The following is an 18,949-nucleotide window of genomic DNA, read 5'->3' as shown; positions in this document are numbered from 1 at the left end:
CCCCCCCTTCCCCTCTGCTCTGCACTGGGAGCTCTCGAGATGAGTAATCGCTGCCGACATCTCGAGAGCACAGACATGGCAGCTGCCACGGCCGTAGCAAAGCTCAGGTTGGCTCCTTCGCTGAGCGGTGAGGAGCCTTGAGAGAAAAGCTTGTGCAACGCCCTGGATAGCTCTGCTGCTTCTCCAGCCAGAAATCAGCCCCTGGGGAGCAGGAGGGGGCAAAGCGGGTGAAAACAATCACTTTTGGGGAGCCAGCACCTTTCTGCAGTGCCCAGACCGAAGCCCCAGGCTCAGGATGGGGCAGCATCTCCCGTGCATTACCTGCACTGTGCTTATAGCTACAATAAGAATCTATCGGAAGAAAATATTTTCTCCCCTCCAAGGGGAACCGAAGGCACTGGAGTTACAGATATTTTTCCGTGCTGGTCCCAGTTGTGCGTCCGTGGCCAGACACAAGAAAGAGCAAACGTTTGGGAGGACGTGGGAACTGACTCGGCCCAATTCCTCGCTCCACATACCAGGAGCCTGGAGCACTCGACGGGCACTTCTGCAAAGAAGGCCAAAACCTAATTGAACCTCTTGCCTCGGCAGTACGAAAGCAGAGCTTGCCCCTGGGGCGGAGGGGAGCAGGCATCGGCAAGGCTAATAATACACCACCACTCCCAGGGCTGCCTTCAATTAAAAAAAAAAAAACCAAAAAAAAACCCGCAGTCAGCTGATTTAAGAGAGTAACAAAACGTCCCCTTCGCAATCAAGCCATCGGCTTTTATCTCTCTTGTAGGAACAGGCTGCCTTCACGACCAAGGAAGTGATATTTTAGAGTGTCTAATAAAGCAGTCTAAAATGAAACTCTGCGGAACAATAGCCTTAGCTGAGAGCTGGCATTTGAACAGAAAGTCGGGCGGGGGAGCTGTGCTACAATTTATTTCCTCTCATTTCTAAGAGGGAAGCAAAACAAAGCAGACACCTGAGGCATCTCCAGCTGGCGCTGGAGATTTAGCAAATGCTGCCATCAGGCGGGGAAGGCTTCGCTCAGCCATGGGGAAGCTGCGGGTTTGGGGGAGCCCCTGGGGTGGGGATGCTGGTGCTGGGTGAGTAAAGGAGCCCTCTCCATCCTCTGCCAAAATCTGGGGGGGGGAACACGGACGCTAAGCCAGTTATCAGTCAGCAGGTCCTTATCTCCAGCACAAATTGCCTTGGCTTTAAGCGGCCATGATGTCGGGAAGCTGCCAGAGCTTCTGCCAGCGCGAAGGAGACGCCGTGGCTGCGTTAATGCCGGGCCTTCGGCAGCCGGCGGTTCTCCCAATCTCCCAGCCCGTTCCTATGGAAACAGGTTGGGAGTCTGCCCAATTTTCCATAAAGAAGGAGAAAGGAGAATGAACTCGTATTGATTAAGTTGCTATTTATCACATTTAGGGTGTTGCAATTCAAGAGGATATATGGCCCCATAACGCCAGCTATAGATTATTTCATGGGCACGGTATATCGCGTCAACACAGCGGAGAGCGGCGTTGTAACCATCCCATTCTGCCTTAACAGCAGCCAAGATGAATCATGTTCACTGCGGCTGGGTTAAAGCTTCAAAGCGATCACAAGCAATTAAAAAGGAAAAAAAAAAATATTAAAAAAAAAGAACAGATTAAGGAGTTGATCATCGTGCGCTCCACATGCTGCGGAGTCATTCGTGGTTCGGTGGAGTGGGTGGAAGACGCTGCTTGTGTGGACTGGTAGTGCCTGACCCCCAGTATTTGCAGGTCTGTCATGATCCTCATCCCAGGCAGGGGCGTTTGTGCTCCCAAATCCTCCCATGAATGAAGATGTGACAATTTCAGCTGGCGTGAGGGGTCCTTTCTTAGAAAAAGAGTCTTCCCATTACAGCAAAAAAAACCCCACACCAAAACCAAACTAGGAAACACAAGTCTCCCAATCTCCGAATCCAGAAATAATCTGAAAAAAAAACCCCAAAAAACCAAACCATGAACAACCCTCAACCTCAGCTTCAAAAATCTGTCACTGAATGCGAGCAGCAGCCGAGCCTAGCAATTCTGGGGCCTGACTCACTGTTTCTCCGTGCCTGCGGTGACTCCAGGATCATTGAAATGCCTTCACAAAGCCGCAGGGAAGCGGCCGTGGTGGGCGCAGGGTCCCCACCCAAGGGCACACGCAGCCACCGTCTCTCTGGGACGGGCAGAGCTGCTGGCAGGGACCAAGGTCCTCCGAGGAGCTCGGGTTTTGCTCGTTCATGGGCAAGTGTAGGCAGATGGCTCCTGAAAATGCATCCAGAGCCCACGCTCGTCCCTCCTGGCTCCCCTCCACATCCACCACCCCAGCAGCAGAGGGGCTGGGGCCTCCCAGTCCGACGGTCCCAGATGCGGCTATCGTTTGCCGCTCGTACCGCAGCGAACAGGCACTGCCCTGCCAGCAGCCCCTGAGCCGTACGAACTACTCGCAGCGCCGATTCACCTCCTGCCTCTCCGTTGGCACCCAGTGCCGCCGCCTCAGCGCTCGGATCCCTCTGCCAGATGGTAAATGACACACAACTATTTACACGCACGAGGCAAAGCAGCAGACAGGAACAATCTGTTCTCTGCCGGTAGTTTTCTCCCTCACACGACTGGGAGGGAGCGCGTCCCCGAAAGGGAGGATCCGCCAGGACCAGAGGCTGTGGCCTGGTTTGGGAGCGGGACGTCTCCATCTTCCTGGAAAGGACCGTGAAGGGGACGTGACTCGGGCCTCGACTGGAGGGGCAACTCTGGCATTAAAAAACATGTATTGAAGTGTGGGGGGGAAGGGAGTCCCATGGGAAACGGGGAGCCCGGGGAGCCCCGTGAGGGACCGGGGGGGCCCACAGGAGACGGCAGAGCGCTACCACAGCTGGAGGGGCCACGGGGAACGGGGGCTCCAGGGGGGAACGTGTGGGGTGCGTGGAGGAAAGTGGAACCCCCACAGGGCACGGGGAGGCCCACTGGGGACCGGGGAACCCGCGGGGGGCCCACACACACACCCCCCCCCCCCGGGTTGGGCCCCCCCCGCCCTCCCGACGCCCCGGGGACAGGCGGGCGGCGCGCACTGCGCTTGCGCGGGCCGGCGGTGCTGAGGCGCATGCGCAATAGTACACAGGCGCGCCACCCGCGTCGAGCGACTGCTGCCGTTGCGGCGGGCCGTTCCCCGGGACACGGCGGGAGCGGTTGCTGGTTCCCAACCGAAGCGGGGGGGTGGGGGGGGTGTGGGGGGGCAGTTGCGCAGCGTCTCCCACAGCGGAGCGAGCGTAGGCGGCGGCGGCGGCACAGCCACGCATTGCCCTGCCTAAACATGGCCGCCGCGCTTTGCCCTCAGGGAAGATGGCCGCCGCGCGGTTCCCCGCATCCTGCGCAGGCGCGGGAGGGCTCTCGCTTGCGTCATCACCCTGCGCCGGCCGCGGCACCAGCGGCGGCAGCGGAGGGGGTAAGGGGGCGAGTGGGGGGGGCCCCATTCCGGGCCTGGCCTCGCCGCTAACGCCTGGGCCCGGCCGGGCCCTCAGCAGCGCCGGGGGTGCCCGCGGGCCTCCCGGGAGGAGCCGAACCGCGTCCCCAGCCCGCGGGTGTCATCCGGCTCCCGCCGGGCCTGGTGACACGGGCGGGATGGGGACGCGCTGGGCCCAGGCCGCCATTCGGCCTCCAGGAGCGCGGGCAGCCCCGGGCGCTTCGGGGACGAGGCGTGATCGTGTCCCGGCAGCCCCGGGGCCCTGTCGGGGCCGGGGGTTCGGTAGGGCGGGGTGTGCCCTCCCCCGCGTGGAATAAAGTGTTTTCCTTGGTGCCGCTCTTCTGCTCGAGTCCCGGCCTGGGGGAGCCGGCTCGGTACTCGCGGCGGCCCCGTTTCCCCGCCCGCACGGTGCCTCCGGGGACCTCTGCGCTGGCTCGTCGTGGTTCTGCTCGGGGAAGCAGTGTGAGGCGGGTAGCGCGTATCCTGCCCTGGCCCTTGGGATTTACTTTCCCCCCCCCCCCCCCCTCTCTTTTTTTGAGGAGTAGTTTAAGGTGACAGTTCTTCCCGCAACCCCTCTCCAAACCGGGAGAGCAGCCGCCTCTCCGGTGCGGACCAGGATCCCGTCCCAGCGACAGCTCGTTGCTGGCCGGGGACTGTAAATCACCGCAGGTACCGGGGGAAGGAGCTTCCCTCCCGGTCCAGGCCCAGCTGTGCCCGCCGTTGGGAAGGAACTCGGGGTTCTGAGCGCTCGGGAAGCCCCAAATCCTGCCTCCCGCTCGGGAAAAGCCGCGTCCCCTCCCTGGGCCGGGCGGGAGGCCGCTGTGGGAACGGGAACTGAAACCGAAACGGAGCTCGCAGCCATCTTGCTGGGCTGACCGGTTGCCCGCAGCCCACCGGGCGCCGCCTCTTCTCCCCGGGAGATGTTCTGTGGTTCAGAGTTTCTTTTTTTTTTTTTTTTTCCCCCCCCATTTATTTTCTCACAAAATAAGGGAATTTGAGGTATGGATGAGCCTGAGGTAAGAGTATTTTTTTTTAAAAGCCTCTCTTCCTGCCTGCCAGGATTTTGTCCTGCCTCAGGGGTCGCCTTTAAAACGAGTTCACTGAGTAGGGGGGCAGTGAGACCCCCCACCCCGGAGCTGGGAAGGGGGGAACCCCCCTCGCTGCAGTAAGCCTCCCCAGCACCGCACATGGAGCCCACATTTATCCGGGTTGGTAAAATAAGTCGCGGCGGTGGCAGCTGGGTGCAGTTGGAGGCTGTTAATGAACTTTTTTTAGTGAAAGGGAAATTTAAGTTGGCCTTGAGGTGTGTTTGATGGAGATAGGGAGCTTTGTGGAGATAAAGCTTGCATCGGAAAAACTATCTTTATGAGGGTAGGTGACTTGAAGAGGTCACTGGGAGGAAGGTAGGACAGGGACCTGGCAGCAGGTATCAGTTGTATTTTTATCCACTCGGTTTCACAAAAAAGCTGTTGTCAAAGATCTAGAATATATCCCGTGCTGGGTCACTGTCCCGGGCTTGGCTGCGATAGAGTTAATTTTCCTCCTAGTAGCTGGTCTAGCGCTATGTTTTGGATTTAGGATGAGAATAATGTTGATAACACACCGATGTTTAGATGTTGCTAAGCAGTTTTTACAATTAAATCAAGGACTTTTCAGCTTCCCAGGCCCTGCCAGCGAGGAGGCATGAGCCTTCCGCAGGAGGTGCACAAGGAGCTGGGAGGGGACGCGGCCAGGACAGCTGACCCAAACTGGCCAAGGGATATTCCATACCGTACGGCATCACGCTCCATATATAACTGGGGGGAGTTGGCCGGGGGAGGGCCACGGCTCAGGAGTGGGCTGGGCATCGGACAGCAGTTGTTGAGCAATTGTGCCGTGCATCACTTATTTTGTATATTCTATTATTATTTTTTTGTTCGTTTTTATTTTCTGTCCTATTAAACTGTTTTTATCTCAACCCACGAGTTTTACTTTTTTTCGATTCTCTCCCCCATCCCACTGTGGGAGACAGCGAGTGAACGGCCGTGGTTGTTTTAGCTGCCGGCCAGGTTAAACCACAACAGTTAGCATATTAAAAGCTTAGACTTACGTCCTCCGCCCAAGGGAGGTGGCACAACTGTCTGTGATATGGGTGAATTTTGGGCTACAGTCCCCAAACACTTTTCATACTGTTGCCAGCTGCACACCTATCGAACTTCTTTACGTGTTATCGTTGTACTTCCACTCTGGTGTGATGCTTTACCTCTACGGGTCGTGTAACGTCCAGGAAGCAAAGGACATTTGGGGTTTCAGACTTTTTTTTTGGCCACGAGTCTGAAAACCGTTGCAAGCCCGTTGCAACTCTGTCCTGTGTGACCATACAAGCTGCTGCGCCTCTGTGTGCCCCCCGTTTTTTCGATTGCAAAGTGGGTCTGAGATTCTTCCTCGGGTCGGAGGAATGAAACTTGCTTGTGTTTTGGAAGCGCGGGGTGAGCCTTTGACAGGCGGCATCGTGAAAAGACAAACCGCCCCTGCGCAGCTAGCTTGAAATTCAGTTCAGCAGAGGGTCGCTCTGATTAAAGCTGTTTCTCGTGGTTAACTTTGTCCACGATTCCTGACTGCTGGGTTCTGCTCTGGGCAGACACAAAGTTTGCTATTTGTGTTTACATGAATAATTTAGACTCGGTAGAAAACAGGAAAGCTTGATGAGGACGTGTGAAATGCCTCAGTAGCAGGGAAGCTGTTTAAACTGCATTTCTGGAATCCTGTAGTTGTGTAAATAGGTTCTGAATTGTGGTTTGTTTGTTTTTTTTTTTCTTCCTAGCAGGCACCTGCTCAGGACAGCAGAGTGAATCGCAGCTCCCCTTCTTCTGGTGCGCAAGCGGCCCGATTCACGCGTGTGTCCTAGCAGTGCGCTATGAACAGAGGCGCTGGTCGAGGCAGAGGCTCGTATCTTACTCAGTCAAGACATAAGTGCCCCAGCACTAATCAAGTTGTTTTTAACCGTCCTCATCCCCCACGAGAAACTAATCAGTTAAACTTTTTACACCACCAGTTCCTAACAGAGCAGGACACCGACATCTCTTTGCTTCAGGGACAGGGATCATACCAAAACTCACGCGTCAGAGGCGTGCGAGCTGCGGCACCGGCTCCTGCAGAGAGATGGCAACCCAGCTGCAGCAGAGCAGGATGGCATAGGTTCTCCAGCAAGCGTCCATGGGTAGAAACTTTGCCACGTTATTGCTCTTCTCAGTACCATTGTCAGAAGGACTTGGAGAGAGATTCTGACACAATCAGGCTGAATTTCCAGAGACTGTCTCTTGCCAGGCAAGACTGCGAACAAGAAATTCTGACTATTTTCAGGCAGCTTGGGGAGGGGAAGACTTGTACAGTTCATGATCTTGCACGTAAACTTAAAAGTCAAAAGAAAGAGGTCAACCGGGTTTTGTACAAACTCTTCAGAGAAGGCAAGTTGCGCAAAGGTGGAGAGACGCCGCCGCTGTGGAGGATTGCCAGCCCACGCGCAGGGAGAGAAAGAAGCCCCGCTGACCGCAGCGGTGGTCACGCAGATCCAGCTTCTGAGAGCAGAGGAGAGGAGGGGAGCGCGGTTGGCTCAGGAGGCACCGATCCCATGATGGCTGAAACAAAGGACAAAATCTGCAACTATTTGTTCAGCGTGGCAGAAACAACGGCGCTCAACCTTGCCAAAAACATTGGGTTTTCGAGGGCCAAGGATGTTAATGCTTTTCTTAGCGCTCTGGAAAAGCTGGGAGATGTCCACAAGCAGAACACGAGCCCCCCACGGTGGTCCCTGACAGACAGGAAACGTGAGCGGATGCAGATGAGGCTGAAGGCCAGCACGGTAACGCAGACAGTGGATCCCACCGGTCTTCCGCTTTCCTCCGTTCCTCCGTGTCCCCAGGAGATGACCGTAGCTTCACCAGCAGCGACAACATCGGAAGAAGAAAGTATAGGAAGCGAGCAGCAGCCTTTGGGGCAAACCGATCGGAGCGATGCCAGCGACGTGGAAGCAGCCCCACCTGAGGACACGAAGCTCGAATTTTCCAGTTTGAGTAATTATGATAACTCCGAAAACGGCAAGTGGGCCACCGATGATATCCCAGATAATCTGAACACTATCAACAAGCAGCCTGATGAGTCAGAATCCATCATGAATTCCCAGTCTTCTCCCAGTTACACCGCCCAGTTTGAAACTGCTTTCCCATGTACGCCCGTAGAGAAACTGATGGCTTGTCAGGAGAAGAACCCAGTGAGTGGCCTTACCGAATATTCCCAGTACACGTACCAGCACTGTGAGTTTGCCATGCTGGAGCAGAGCGGACCCTCTCACGAGCCACGGTAAGAAAATTTCCTACCTTTCCTGAGCTGTCTTTTTGCTTAAAATGATCTGACTTCAGCTAACTTGACCCACTTGGCTTTGTCCTGAAGGGCCTGCTCATTAATGTTTACTTCATTTCACAAAGATTAGCCTAGTTGATTCCTTGCAGCAGCTAAAAAAAAAAAAAAAAACCCAAAACCACCCCAAACAAAACAAGGCTAAAATTTAACCCCAGGTAGCCCAGTTTTGACAATCCTGCATCTCATTCTGAGCAGCAAAGGTGGGATTCATCTCTTCAGCTAGGTCCCGTCTGATTTAATCACTTGGGTTTCAATTTGATCGTATATGGGGAAACTGGTATTTCTAAGGTACCTCTCAAGATGCTCTCACCCTGGAAGTGTGAAAAGACAAGAAAATTGGCCTAATTTCTAAAGGTGGAGTTCCAAGCTTTTGTTTGTTTGTTGGTTGGGGTTTTTTTGGTTTGTTTTTGTAAGGAGGGAACTGAATGGATTCAGCCCCATAACCCCTCTGGTTTGACCTGTTCTTTTTGGAAGCAGGTTTCCTCTGTATAGGGCTGAAGGTCGGAAGAGAAGCCGTGCTTGTTTGAGTTTACAGGGAGGAGAGAGACAGAAACAGCAAAGGCCGGAGGTTTACTTGAGGCAGCACCTCTCTGAGATGGTGTGAGTGCCCTGGATAGCCAGGGAAAATGCCCCAGGGACAAGTGACCCCGAATGACCAGGTGCAGGTGGAACAGCGCAGGCTGCTTGTAAGCTTTCTTCCTCCCTGTGCAGGAGACGTAACTCTTCACATACACCCATTACACGTCCCTGGCGTGCGTGGAACAAGGCAATTCATCCTGTTCCTTCAGAACAAGATCTGGAGCTGCTCCTCTGTCGTGAATAGCTCTGGAAACGCCATGAAGCGAGGCTCTGATGCAGAGCTGTCGGGGCACCCTTGGTATTTTTGTCTTCTGCGTGTGGCAGCCTGGGTTTGTTCTCCCGGCCAGGAGCTAGCTGTTCGTTCTCTCCTTCTCACTTGAATTCCAGGAGCAGCCTTACCTGCTTGCTCTGAGAAGACCACGCTTTTGCGTCTCGATTTACCTCTTTGGTTTTCTCTTTCAAAGATTTAAGTTCCAGGCAGTGATTAATGGGCGCCGATTCCCACCGGCAGAAGCAGGGAGCAAAAAACTCGCTAAACAGGAGGCAGCAGCTAACGCTATGAAGGTCCTGATGAGCGAAGCGGAGAACGGAAGACAGGGTGGAATTAAATGTGAAGAGCCGTTTCCCTCTGACAACTCTGAGTTGGAATTGGTGAGTCTTGTTTTCATTACTTGTGAGGCTGATCAAACAGTGTTTAGCCTGAAACTGGTTTCCTTCATCTTCTTGCTGTAGCCTTTGCATCCAGAGCCAGAGCCGTCGTCGGCGCCAGCTCAGCTCAACCTGCTTCCTGGGAAGCACCCTATCAGTGTGTTAATGGAGTACGGACAAAAATCAGGGAACACGATTGAATTCCAGCTGCTCTCTCAGGAAGGCCCACCTCACGATCCGAGGTATGGGATATTGTTGTCAGCTTTGGGAAGGACAGAAACCCTTTCTTTAATAATATCCTTCCTCTTCAGCACGCTACCCTCATTCCTGGACTCGGCACTGACCTTGCTGCATGCTCCTTTTGTCCGAGGAGTTCGGGCATGGCTCCTCCAAGATGTCTGCCTCCAGAAAGAGACCAAAACCAATGCCCTTTCTCAGAGAAAGGACACTGTTTCTTCTGCCAGACCAGGAACAGGTTCCAGTCCTGGTCCCTACCCCGTAGTGCCCTACTGGGAGTATGTAGGGCATCGTAGTAGATTTAAATTGGAGATAACCCAGAAGGATTTAACTTGAACTGGGAGAAGGGGATAATAAAGAGATCGAGACACCTATGCTTAACATTTTTCATATGCTATAATGTCCTGTCAGGTTCAGCTACTGTGTGAAAATGGGTGACCAAATTTTCCCTGCTGTGGTAGGAAACAGCAAGAAGGGAGCAAAGCAAATGGCAGCAGAAGTTGCTGTGAAGATTCTTTCTGGAGAGTCTGTACCCCATGTCTTGCCTGAACAGGTACAGAGAGCTTCTTTATAAGACCCAAGCGTTTTGCGTTGGGTTCTCCCCGCCCTTTATTTCACAGTCCAATGGATTTCACCCCACAGGTCACGCGCTGGCTCTAGCAGAGGTTTGCTGAGTGCTCTTGGCCTGCGGTAGTACCAGCTGCCCAGTATTTAACAGCCTTCTCCTGTCTAACTCTGCTCTAGCCTGTCGGGAAGCCCCACAGTGACCAGTCCACGCACAGCTGTGGACCTTGGATCGCCACTCCGGATGAATCCAAGGTGGCGAAAGCGAAGGGCGTTGGGGAGCTCATCAAATACCTTAATGCCAATCCTGTCAGCGGCCTGCTGGAATACGCCCGCTCCAATGGCTTTGCTGCAGAGTTCAAACTCATCGACCAGTCGGGACCTCCCCATGACCCCAAGTAAGTAGCTGCATCTGTCCAGGAGGAAATTTTGGACTGTTGTTATCCAGGAGAAAGTGCAGAGAACGCAAAATTCCTGATGCGGTTCAAGATGGCAACAGGCCGAACTGCTGCCTCTGCCAAACCTGAGTCCAGATGACAATAAGCTCCTCTCCTCTCTCCTCTGAAAGAATTTAAAAACCAGACTGAAATCCCTAGGTTTCTTGGTTTCTCAGAGGTGTGCTGCTGTCGTTACAGGTTTGTCTATCAGGCAAAGGTTGGAGGCCGCTGGTTCCCAGCTGTAACTGCACATAATAAAAAGCAGGGCAAGCAGGAGGCAGCTGATGCAGCACTCAGAGTCCTGATTGGCGAAACAGAGAAGATTGAGCGCGTGGAGGGGACCAACATCACTGAGGTAAATCGTCTTCCTCCGCAGCTGGGACTGCCTGTCCTCTTCCACTCAGTCCAGCAGAAAAATGCCTTTGAGATCAACTGTGAGATCTTTGTTCTCTGAAGGTGTAAATAAGCTGACATTTTCCTGAAGTGGGTTAGATGTTTCCTCAGGGCACAGATGTACTCTTCCCTCCTGCTGGTGTCTGCTTTAGGGCTAAATTATTATAAAATTCTTCCACAAGCTACTGAAATGTGTTCCTGTGGTGGAGCAGGAACATGCTTAGTTTTAATTCTGTGATTTTTTTTTTTCCCTCCTTCCAATTTCCTTCATGCTGCATTAAAAATTGTGTGCCAGCTCAAAAAAACTCACGCATCAGCTAAGAGCAAAGCTGTGGTTGTGTCAGGATGGCTGTCCCCAACCTCTGCTGCTTTAAATCACACTTAAGAGTTTTGTGATCTCTTAAAAGCCGTGTTCCAGGCTGTGCAGTTGAGCGCAGCAGCTGTGGCTCTAAATAGAAAAGCCATCAGGGAGGATTTGTCAGTCAGCAGTGCTAGAGGAGGCAAATGCCCGTCTGCAGTGGGAGTGACTGTGCAGTCTCCTCACAGGCAGCCGGAGAAGGAATTCCTCCAAAGCCAGTAACAGATTTCCTTGGCTGAATCTCTGGGAACAGGCAAGATGGGTTTTGTTCCTTTGCGATGGGGGTTTCCCCCGGCAGTCTCATTCCTCAGCCCATTTCACATGCTGCCAGGAAGACGGCGTGCTGCTGTCTCTTAATGACGTGCTCAAAGCAGAACTCAAAGCGCTGGACAGGGTTTTCCCAGAAATACCGAAAAGAACTTCACCCACCCCTTGACACGATACTCTTCACGCGCTCCACCCAAAATCGTGGTGCCTGTCGCTCGTGTTTTCTGTGTCCCTGCCTTCTGCTCGGATAGCTGTGCTTCAGGTCAGCTACTTCTCGAGCTGTTTTGTTCTGTGCCCATGATCTCTTAGCACTCCTGGTCCCGTGTCCCTGTTCCAGCTCCCCGTGAGTGGCAGTACGCTACACGATCAGATGGCTATGCTGAGCCACCAGCGCTTCAACACCCTCACTGCTCGCATCCAGCACAGTCTGCTTGGGCGGAAGATCCTGGCTGCCATCATCATGCGGAAAGGAAACAAGGATCTGGGAGTGGTGGTCAGCGTCGGAACGGGTACGAACAGCTTCTTCCAGCGTAAGCGGAACTCTCGCTTCCCCGCGAGAAATCTAGGGAATGGCTCTTGCTGTAGGCTTCTTCAGAGAGGGCAAGAAACGTTCTCAGGGCTCGCGTGGTGTCACAAGTGATCTGGTTATAGAGAGAGAACAAAGCGAATGTGCCTGCAGCTATATTGCTCTTAATCTTTGCTTGCGTTGCTACGCGCTAGTCTGTGCATCGGAGCATGGATTCTTTGCGTTGTACAGCAGAAGATCCCGCAGCTTCTCTCAGCTGCCTGTACCTTAGATCCCTTCCAGTTAGCTGCCACGCTTCCACCCAGAGTGGGGGCTGTAAAGCGCTCGGGAAGGGACACTGACCCTAAACCTGTGGCAATCGAAGTCTCTGCTGTCCCTAAAGTAGTGTGTCCCCCTTTATTTTCCTAAGTGTTTGGATCAGGATAATGATTTAATAGTCAGGGTGGTGCTGCTGCTCAGGAGCCCAAAGAAGTAAAACTTGAAGCACGATGAAACCTTCCCTCTTTCTGTGAAGCTGTGTGTTGACTTTGACACTCGCCTTTTTATTTATTTCAGGTAACCGTTGCGTGAAAGGGGAAGAGCTGAGCTTGAAGGGGGAGACAGTGAATGACTCCCATGCAGAAATCATTTCTCGAAGAGGCTTTGTGAGGTGAGACAAGAGGAAACCTGGAGGAGAGGGGCCTGCCAAGAGGTGCTGACTTGTTCTAGAGGGACGTAGCTGTGACGGTTCCTCGCTGTGTTGAGAGAGGCTGTGATCCTCTAACCCTGCTGTTTACCCATGTGTTGCTAAATAGAGGGAAGTTGTTTCTGATAAGAAAGGGCCATGCCTGAATGGTGCCCAAATTAGTACCGAACTGGAAACTTGCCAAGAGCCCAAGGGCCACATCTGATGGATTTAAAGCATCCTGCAGAGGCTGCTTGGCCGGCACGCAAGGCGCTGTTTCAGTCCGAGCACTGCTCTGAGCCGAGGTGCTGAGGAATCTGTAGGCTAGGTCTCCTTGGCCTTTCTGGATCTTAGTGTAGGAGGCTTTAGGAAAACATATCAAATGTGTTTGCCTTGATAAGTCAGAAATCCTTTTTCATCAGTTGGAAAGGGTTTACCCAACTAAACTGCACAATTGTTCTCTTCTCTTTACAAACATTCAGTGTGGTACCTTTTTTTTTTTTTTAAAGCTAAAGTGAGATGCAGTTGGACTAGACTTGTTAATGTCTGCCTTTCCAGTTACGAACAGCAAAGTCAGCTGCTTGCTTAAAGCCTTTCCCTGCTGCCGCTATGCTCTGTGTGTTCCTCGGCGCCGCAAGGTGCGGAGGGCTGGTCCCCGGCAAGCTGTAGAGTCGGAGGATTGCACTCTTGCTTGCCGTCTCTCTCAGCTGTTAATCTTCACGGTCATGGCTGCTGGGCCGCTCTGGCACAGCAGAGCCTGTTGGGGATGAGAACAGTGAGTGAGCTCCACCTCTCCTTGCAAAATAAGTCCCTGCACAGGCTCTGCTTGAGGAGTCTCTCTGAAGCTGCAGTTTTTCTTTAGTCCTTGATGCTACGTTGGACACCTCAAGGTTTTTCCCTGACCTCGGACAGAAGCAGCCATAAAAGACCCAGTCATTGTAAACAGATCGTGGGGTTGCGCTAATAATATCGCTTGTGTTCGGCTGCCCATGGGGCTCTTTACTCTTATGCAAACTTGGTGCTGACTAAAGGTGCTAGGTTAACAACCTTGAAGTCTTCTTCACGCTCGGATCAGATGCACGCAGGCAGCAGCCAGCCAAGCTCCTTTCTCTCTCCTGCCAACGCTTCTCACCTGACAGAATACTTATTTTCTGTTGCGCGTCCTCTGCATGGTAGGAAATCTGCTTTATTTTGTGCCTTTTCTGTAGCGTCGAACGCTATGTGTTGGCTTCCAGGTATTGTCAGCCGCAGCTCCTGGTCTTCGCTCTCCCGTGCGGCAGGACTGGGAGCCGGTGACTCGGTGTGACAGAGGCAGAACTCAGGACCCTGTCTGTCCTGGGCGTGGGCAGTGGTTGGATCGACGTGCTCCTTGTCTGAGGAGCAAAGCGGCCTTTTGACGCGATGTTGTTATTTTCAGGTTTCTTTATAGTGAGTTGATGAAGTATGACCCGTCTAATCCTTCTTCTGCAGAAGAGAGCATTTTTGAGCCAGCAGGAGGGAAGAAACTCAAAATAAAGAGCGATGTTACCTTCCACCTCTACGTCAGGTTTGTGTGGGGTCGTGCAGGGAGCGACCGGTGTCAGCCGCGCTATGGCACCCCTGGCCCTGGCTGTTTTCTGAGAGTCAGTGCTAACCTGGGGAGCGTTTGTTTTCTAGCACAGCACCTTGTGGAGACGGGGCGCTCTTTGATAAATCCTGCAGTGACCAGGCGAGCGTGGTGGGGCAAGCCCAGCATCAACCTCTCTTTGAGAACCCCAAACAAGGCAAACTGCGGACCAAGGTGGAGAACGGTGAGTGCGTTCGCTCCCTGCATGGTGGGGTGGCCCCAGCCCTCTGAGCCTTTCTGGAGCTCCAGAGTTTCCGTACCCCTCCCTGTGTGGTGCTGTTGTGGGATTTGAAGCATTTGGGAACCAAAGGGGGTGGGTAAAAGGGGTGGGGGTGGCATTGGAGGGAGTCCCTTCTCCTTCCCCTCCCTGCCTGTTGGACTGCCACACTAGGAAGCGCACAGCTGAAGTTTGCTGCAAAGCTCTATGTCTCTGACCTCCCTTTCAAGCGCTATTTCCTTCTGCTTCAGCAGTGTGAAAAACAACTCGTCTGTAATCAGTACTGAGTTCCCTTTCTCGTGTGATACTAAAATGTTCCCCAAACCTGGAGACAGACTGACTCCAGGTTGCTCCACGCCTGTGCACAGAAGATACTTTCCAGATATTTATTGAGTATTCTGACTCTTTACAGAAAAGCTTTTCTTCTTCTCTCGTGCAGGGGAGGGTACCATTCCTGTGGAGTCGAGTGACATTGTGCCCACGTGGGATGGGATCCAGCATGGGGAGCGTTTGCGAACCATGTCCTGCAGCGACAAAATCTTACGCTGGAATATACTTGGCTTGCAAGGGGCATTGTTGTCACACTTCATCGAGCCGGTTTATCTCAGCTCTGTTACACTTGGTATGAGACCTGCCGTACTTTCTGGGTTGGGACGGACGTGCCGCCCCGGTCCTTAGAACCGGGCTGCAGTGACAAGTAACATCCCTCCCATGAGTGATGGAAAACCTCGTTTGTGGAGGCTGGAGGAGTAACAGACTGAACTGTCGTTCTTGGCAGAGCTGTGCTGTTTGGAAGTGAAAAGGGAGTTTGTGGATTTTATGCTGTGGGTGGAGTGGGTTTTCTCCAAGGTTCTTGATTTTTAGGAGGAGGCACACGTGATCTAGGAGGGTGAGACAAAAATTGCCTGTTTGTGTCTTCAGCGAGAAGCGTTGCGGTCTATAAACCTTCATCTTACACATCTAGGGTACCCGTAGCTGTTGCAGATCCGCATGGCCGTGAGCTTTCTGGAGCTTAGGAGAAGCGCCGTGGTTTTCGGGGTTAGGCCTGTCCATCACCTGCGCCGTTCCTGTTTCCTAATGCCTTTGCGTCTGTCTTCGCAGGTTACTTGTACAGTCAGGGTCATTTAACACGTGCAATCTGCTGCCGCGTTGCGAGAGATGGGAACGCGCTGCAGGAAAAGCTCCGGGCTCCGTATCGCGTTAACCATCCCGAGGTAACGTGGGCTTGGCCCCTCTTCATCTTTTTGTCTCCCCTTCCACCTCTGCCCTCGGGTTTCGGACCTCGCTCTGCGCGGTGGTCACCTGGCAGAAGCTCTCTGGCCAGGGTCAGGAGGTTAATGGCCAGAAACCTGCCACCTTTGTGTCATCCCACGGCGTCTGGGATGACTTGATCTGGGAAAAAGGAGACCGAGGTCTCTCCCGTAGCCTTCAGCTTAGGAAGAACCTCGTGTTTGCTGCTCTCGGGAGTTTGGGATGAGCTGAACCCCTCCCTGCAGGGGATGGAAGAGGCAAGAGGTTCCCCTTACCAGCAAGCTCACGCGGCAGGACCGGTGTTAAGAAACCCTCTTACCTCTCCCGCAGGTTGGGCGAGTCAGCGTATACGACTCTGCAAGGCAGACGGGCAAGACGAAGGAGTCTTCAGTGAATTGGTGTCTTGCTGATGAAAGCGAAGTTGAAGTCTTGGATGGCACAAAAGGGAAAGTAGATGGGTAAGAAGAGCCTTTCCTGACACTGCTTTTCTCTTTGGGAAGGGGGGCAGCTCTGAAGTTGTGAGTACACTCTGCGCTGTTACAGCACCTTAAACGTGGGGAGGAGTGTCGGAGAGAAGAATTTCAAACTGATGTAAGCAAGCGCTCTTGAAGCAAAACAAAACATTGCCCAGCCCGGACCCTACACCAGAGCCCCGCTCAACCAGGAGATCTCGCAGGCATCCCACCCTGGGTTTTTCCCCCTGCCCCCTGCTCCTCTTTGGTCTTCTGGGTGTCATGTCCTTCATCGCTGCCTTTGTCTCCCTTCTCAGACCGAAGCTGGAGGTGTCTCGTGTGTCCAAGAGGAAAATCTTCGCCCTGTTCCAGCAGTTGTGCGCCAAGAACAACTGCAGAGACCTGCAGAACCTCTCGGTGTACTCGGATGCGAAGGAGGCAGCCACGGCGTACCAGGAAGCCAAGCAGCGCTTCTTCAGCACGCTGGAAGAGATGGGCTACGGCAGCTGGATCCGCAAACCCCAAGAGGAAGATAATTTTTCTTTCCTCGATGCATAATGAGACGCCCCGTGTCTGTGGGGGGGGTGAGCGTGCACAGGCGTGTGCAGGGGTGTGTGCGTTCCTCTTCCACCACCTTCTTTCTGAAGTAGAACTGGGAGTGTGCAGCAGTTTCCCCCGTAGGCCTGGCTGCCTTCTCTCTGCTGTTGTTACTCAGACTCTGCCCTTTCTCTTTTTAAAACACGCATGAAAATTCTTGTCTCTTTTTTAAACTAGGGCAGGCTCAGTCCCCATTTGCTTTTATGTTTTTTTGTCTCCTCTTTTTTAAAAGAAGGCACAAGAAACCAGAGGGATTCTCAGACTGTGAGCTTGAAACCTTTGGACCATGCACTACAGATCCCTCTGGCAGGTTTTGAGGCAAATTTTCTCTTTTGGAAAAAAAAAAAACCCCAACCAAAAACCAAAACCAAACTGACTGGCTGGTCTTACATGTCTCTGTCAAAAGGTGGCTGGCAGCCCGGCTGAGCTGGGACGTGGGGCTGATCTCTGCAAGAAGGACCAGAAGAACATTCCGCGTTAATAGTAAAAAAAAAAAAGAAAATTTCTGTATTATTAGCTGGCTCTGTGCCGTGGGCGTGTTAATTCCTGCAGAGTGACAGAGGGGACCTGTGTGGAGCTGGGTGGGGTTTGGAGGGGGACGGGGATGAATTATCATTTGCTAAACGATGAATGATCTGTGTAGAGCTGTGGCGGTTGTGAATTAAGCCTCTCGCCTTAAGCAGGGGCTTACTGGGCAGAATTGAACCCTCGGAGGGCTTGAGCGTACCCCGAAATGACGGGGCTGCTTCCCCCACCTCTCTCCAGGGTCTCCTCTCCAGTTTTGGGACATCGCTCTGGAGGCTGGCGGTGGCCGCAGGCCGCGTTGTGTGTCTGCTTACGTCTGAGCTCAAGCCAGACGTGGTTGTAGGAGGTGAGAAGAGGCTGGTCCCACCCAACAGCACGTTTATTAGATGTCGTAGAGCAGCCCGCTGTTGGAGCAGCCCCTTTCCCGCTGCACGGCTTGTGCTGGCTTGGCCTGGGACGGGATGGTTGAACCCAAAGCAGTTAGCGTGGAAGCGTAGCCCAAACCGGAGAGGAAAAGTCCTGAGGCTGGGGAAGCCCGGCCCGGGGAACGAGACCCCGGCTCTGCCTGCGCCTCGAGTTTGTGCGTGTCTCCCCGCGCAGCAGGAAAGGCGACCGGCAGGCAGACGGGCCGTGGCCGAGCAGGTTAAACGCCTGCCGAGAGGCTGACACGGGCTCGCCCTGCCCGCAGCTGCCAGACTCGGATGCTGACTGCGGCGCGGAGCTGCGGGGGGGTGGCGACGGCCTCGGTGTCCCGCTCTCCCTGCACACGGAGCTGGGCCTGGGTGACGGAGCTGGGGGCTCCTCTGTTCGCAGTGCCCCCCCCCCCCCCATCACGCCGCCAGCTCCTCAGGGTGCTGTGTCTGGGGGTATCGGGGTTCCCGACGTGCTCCCCACACTTTCCTGCTCTTCAGGGGCTCGTGGGTCTCTCCCAGGGCTACACGGACAGCAGAGGGGACGCAGAGGTGGGAGAAGCGGGACAAGCCGCTGGCGCGGGGCCGGCAGGATGCTGCTTTAGGGGCGCAAAGCTCTTAACGTTTCACTGTTGGGGTGCAGCCCTGAGGTCCAGGAGCATCAGGCAGCTGGAGCACCCCGGGATTTCTCTGGCCGGGTGAAGTGCTGGGATTTAACTTTCCAGCATGCAGTGTCCCCCAGAGTGCGTGCCGCCAGCCCCCGTCTGCGCCGTGCTCCCCCCCGGCACGGAGGATTAGTGGTATTTATAGCAAATGCTCCATTTCAGTTTTCCCTGATGAGGCTAATTCCTGCCCGCGAGGGAGAGCGCGGGAAGTGCCGCCGCACCGGCCGGGGCCACCGGCCCAGCTTCCCTGCGTGACCCATGGCGGGGACCCGGCCGCCGCCTGCTCCCGCCTCGACTTGCCATTGATTTGTATTTTCCCTTTTTCCTCGCGTGATTCATCTCTCCGCTCCGGTGCACCAAGCCTGGAGTTTAGCGGGGCACGGTGGTGCTGCCAGAGCGTGGAGCAGCCCCCGGCACTCGCTGCCCTGGTCCTGCCTGGACCTAAAAATAGCCCCCTCCTGCCTGGCACATGCACTCACCTCGCTGCAGCTCCATCCTCCTTCCCCGTGACCCCTCTGCTGCTGCGTCACCGCGGCTCCGTGCGGCTCCTGGGACTCCCGGGGACGGCGCGGGGGCCGGGGGCTGCGTGCTGGGGTACCGGCCTCCCACCCGCACGGCCCCGCGTGGGGGGTGTGAGCAGTCAGTGCTCCCCGGGGTGGGGGGGAGCGGCCGGTTTCACACCACCGCGCTCCC

The 18,949-nt window shown here is 54.3% G+C and overlaps 1 protein-coding gene across 3 annotated transcripts; it reads left to right on the top strand.

Annotated features, from left to right (window-relative positions):
* Positions 1-3,118: 3,118 nt before the first annotated feature.
* Positions 3,119-17,172, top strand: ADAR (adenosine deaminase RNA specific). 3 transcript variants are annotated; one of them, XM_075736928.1, is made up of 15 exons: positions 3,119-3,444; positions 6,266-7,800; positions 8,904-9,090; positions 9,172-9,329; positions 9,736-9,877; positions 10,069-10,286; positions 10,524-10,680; positions 11,681-11,852; positions 12,425-12,518; positions 13,951-14,079; positions 14,190-14,323; positions 14,796-14,978; positions 15,458-15,570; positions 15,938-16,065; positions 16,377-17,172. In XM_075736928.1, exons 2-15 carry the CDS (start codon positions 6,359-6,361, stop codon positions 16,615-16,617), a joined length of 3,498 nt encoding a protein of 1,165 aa, XP_075593043.1. In that variant the 5' UTR covers positions 3,119-3,444; positions 6,266-6,358; the 3' UTR covers positions 16,618-17,172. The 3 variants fall into 3 exon arrangements, with proteins under 3 accessions (XP_075593043.1, XP_075593042.1, XP_075593041.1); XM_075736927.1 differs by lacking the exon at positions 3,119-3,444 and adding an exon at positions 4,040-4,131; XM_075736926.1 differs by lacking the exon at positions 3,119-3,444 and adding an exon at positions 4,331-4,461.
* The last annotated feature ends 1,777 nt before the right edge of the window (positions 17,173-18,949 follow it).

The sequence above is a fragment of the Balearica regulorum genome, chromosome 28 (assembly GCF_011004875.1).
Source record: "Balearica regulorum gibbericeps isolate bBalReg1 chromosome 28, bBalReg1.pri, whole genome shotgun sequence".
NCBI classification, from domain to species: domain Eukaryota; kingdom Metazoa; phylum Chordata; class Aves; order Gruiformes; family Gruidae; genus Balearica; species Balearica regulorum.
The sequence above is the reverse complement of the archived record's forward strand: the minus strand, read 5'-3'. Positions and strand labels throughout refer to the sequence as shown.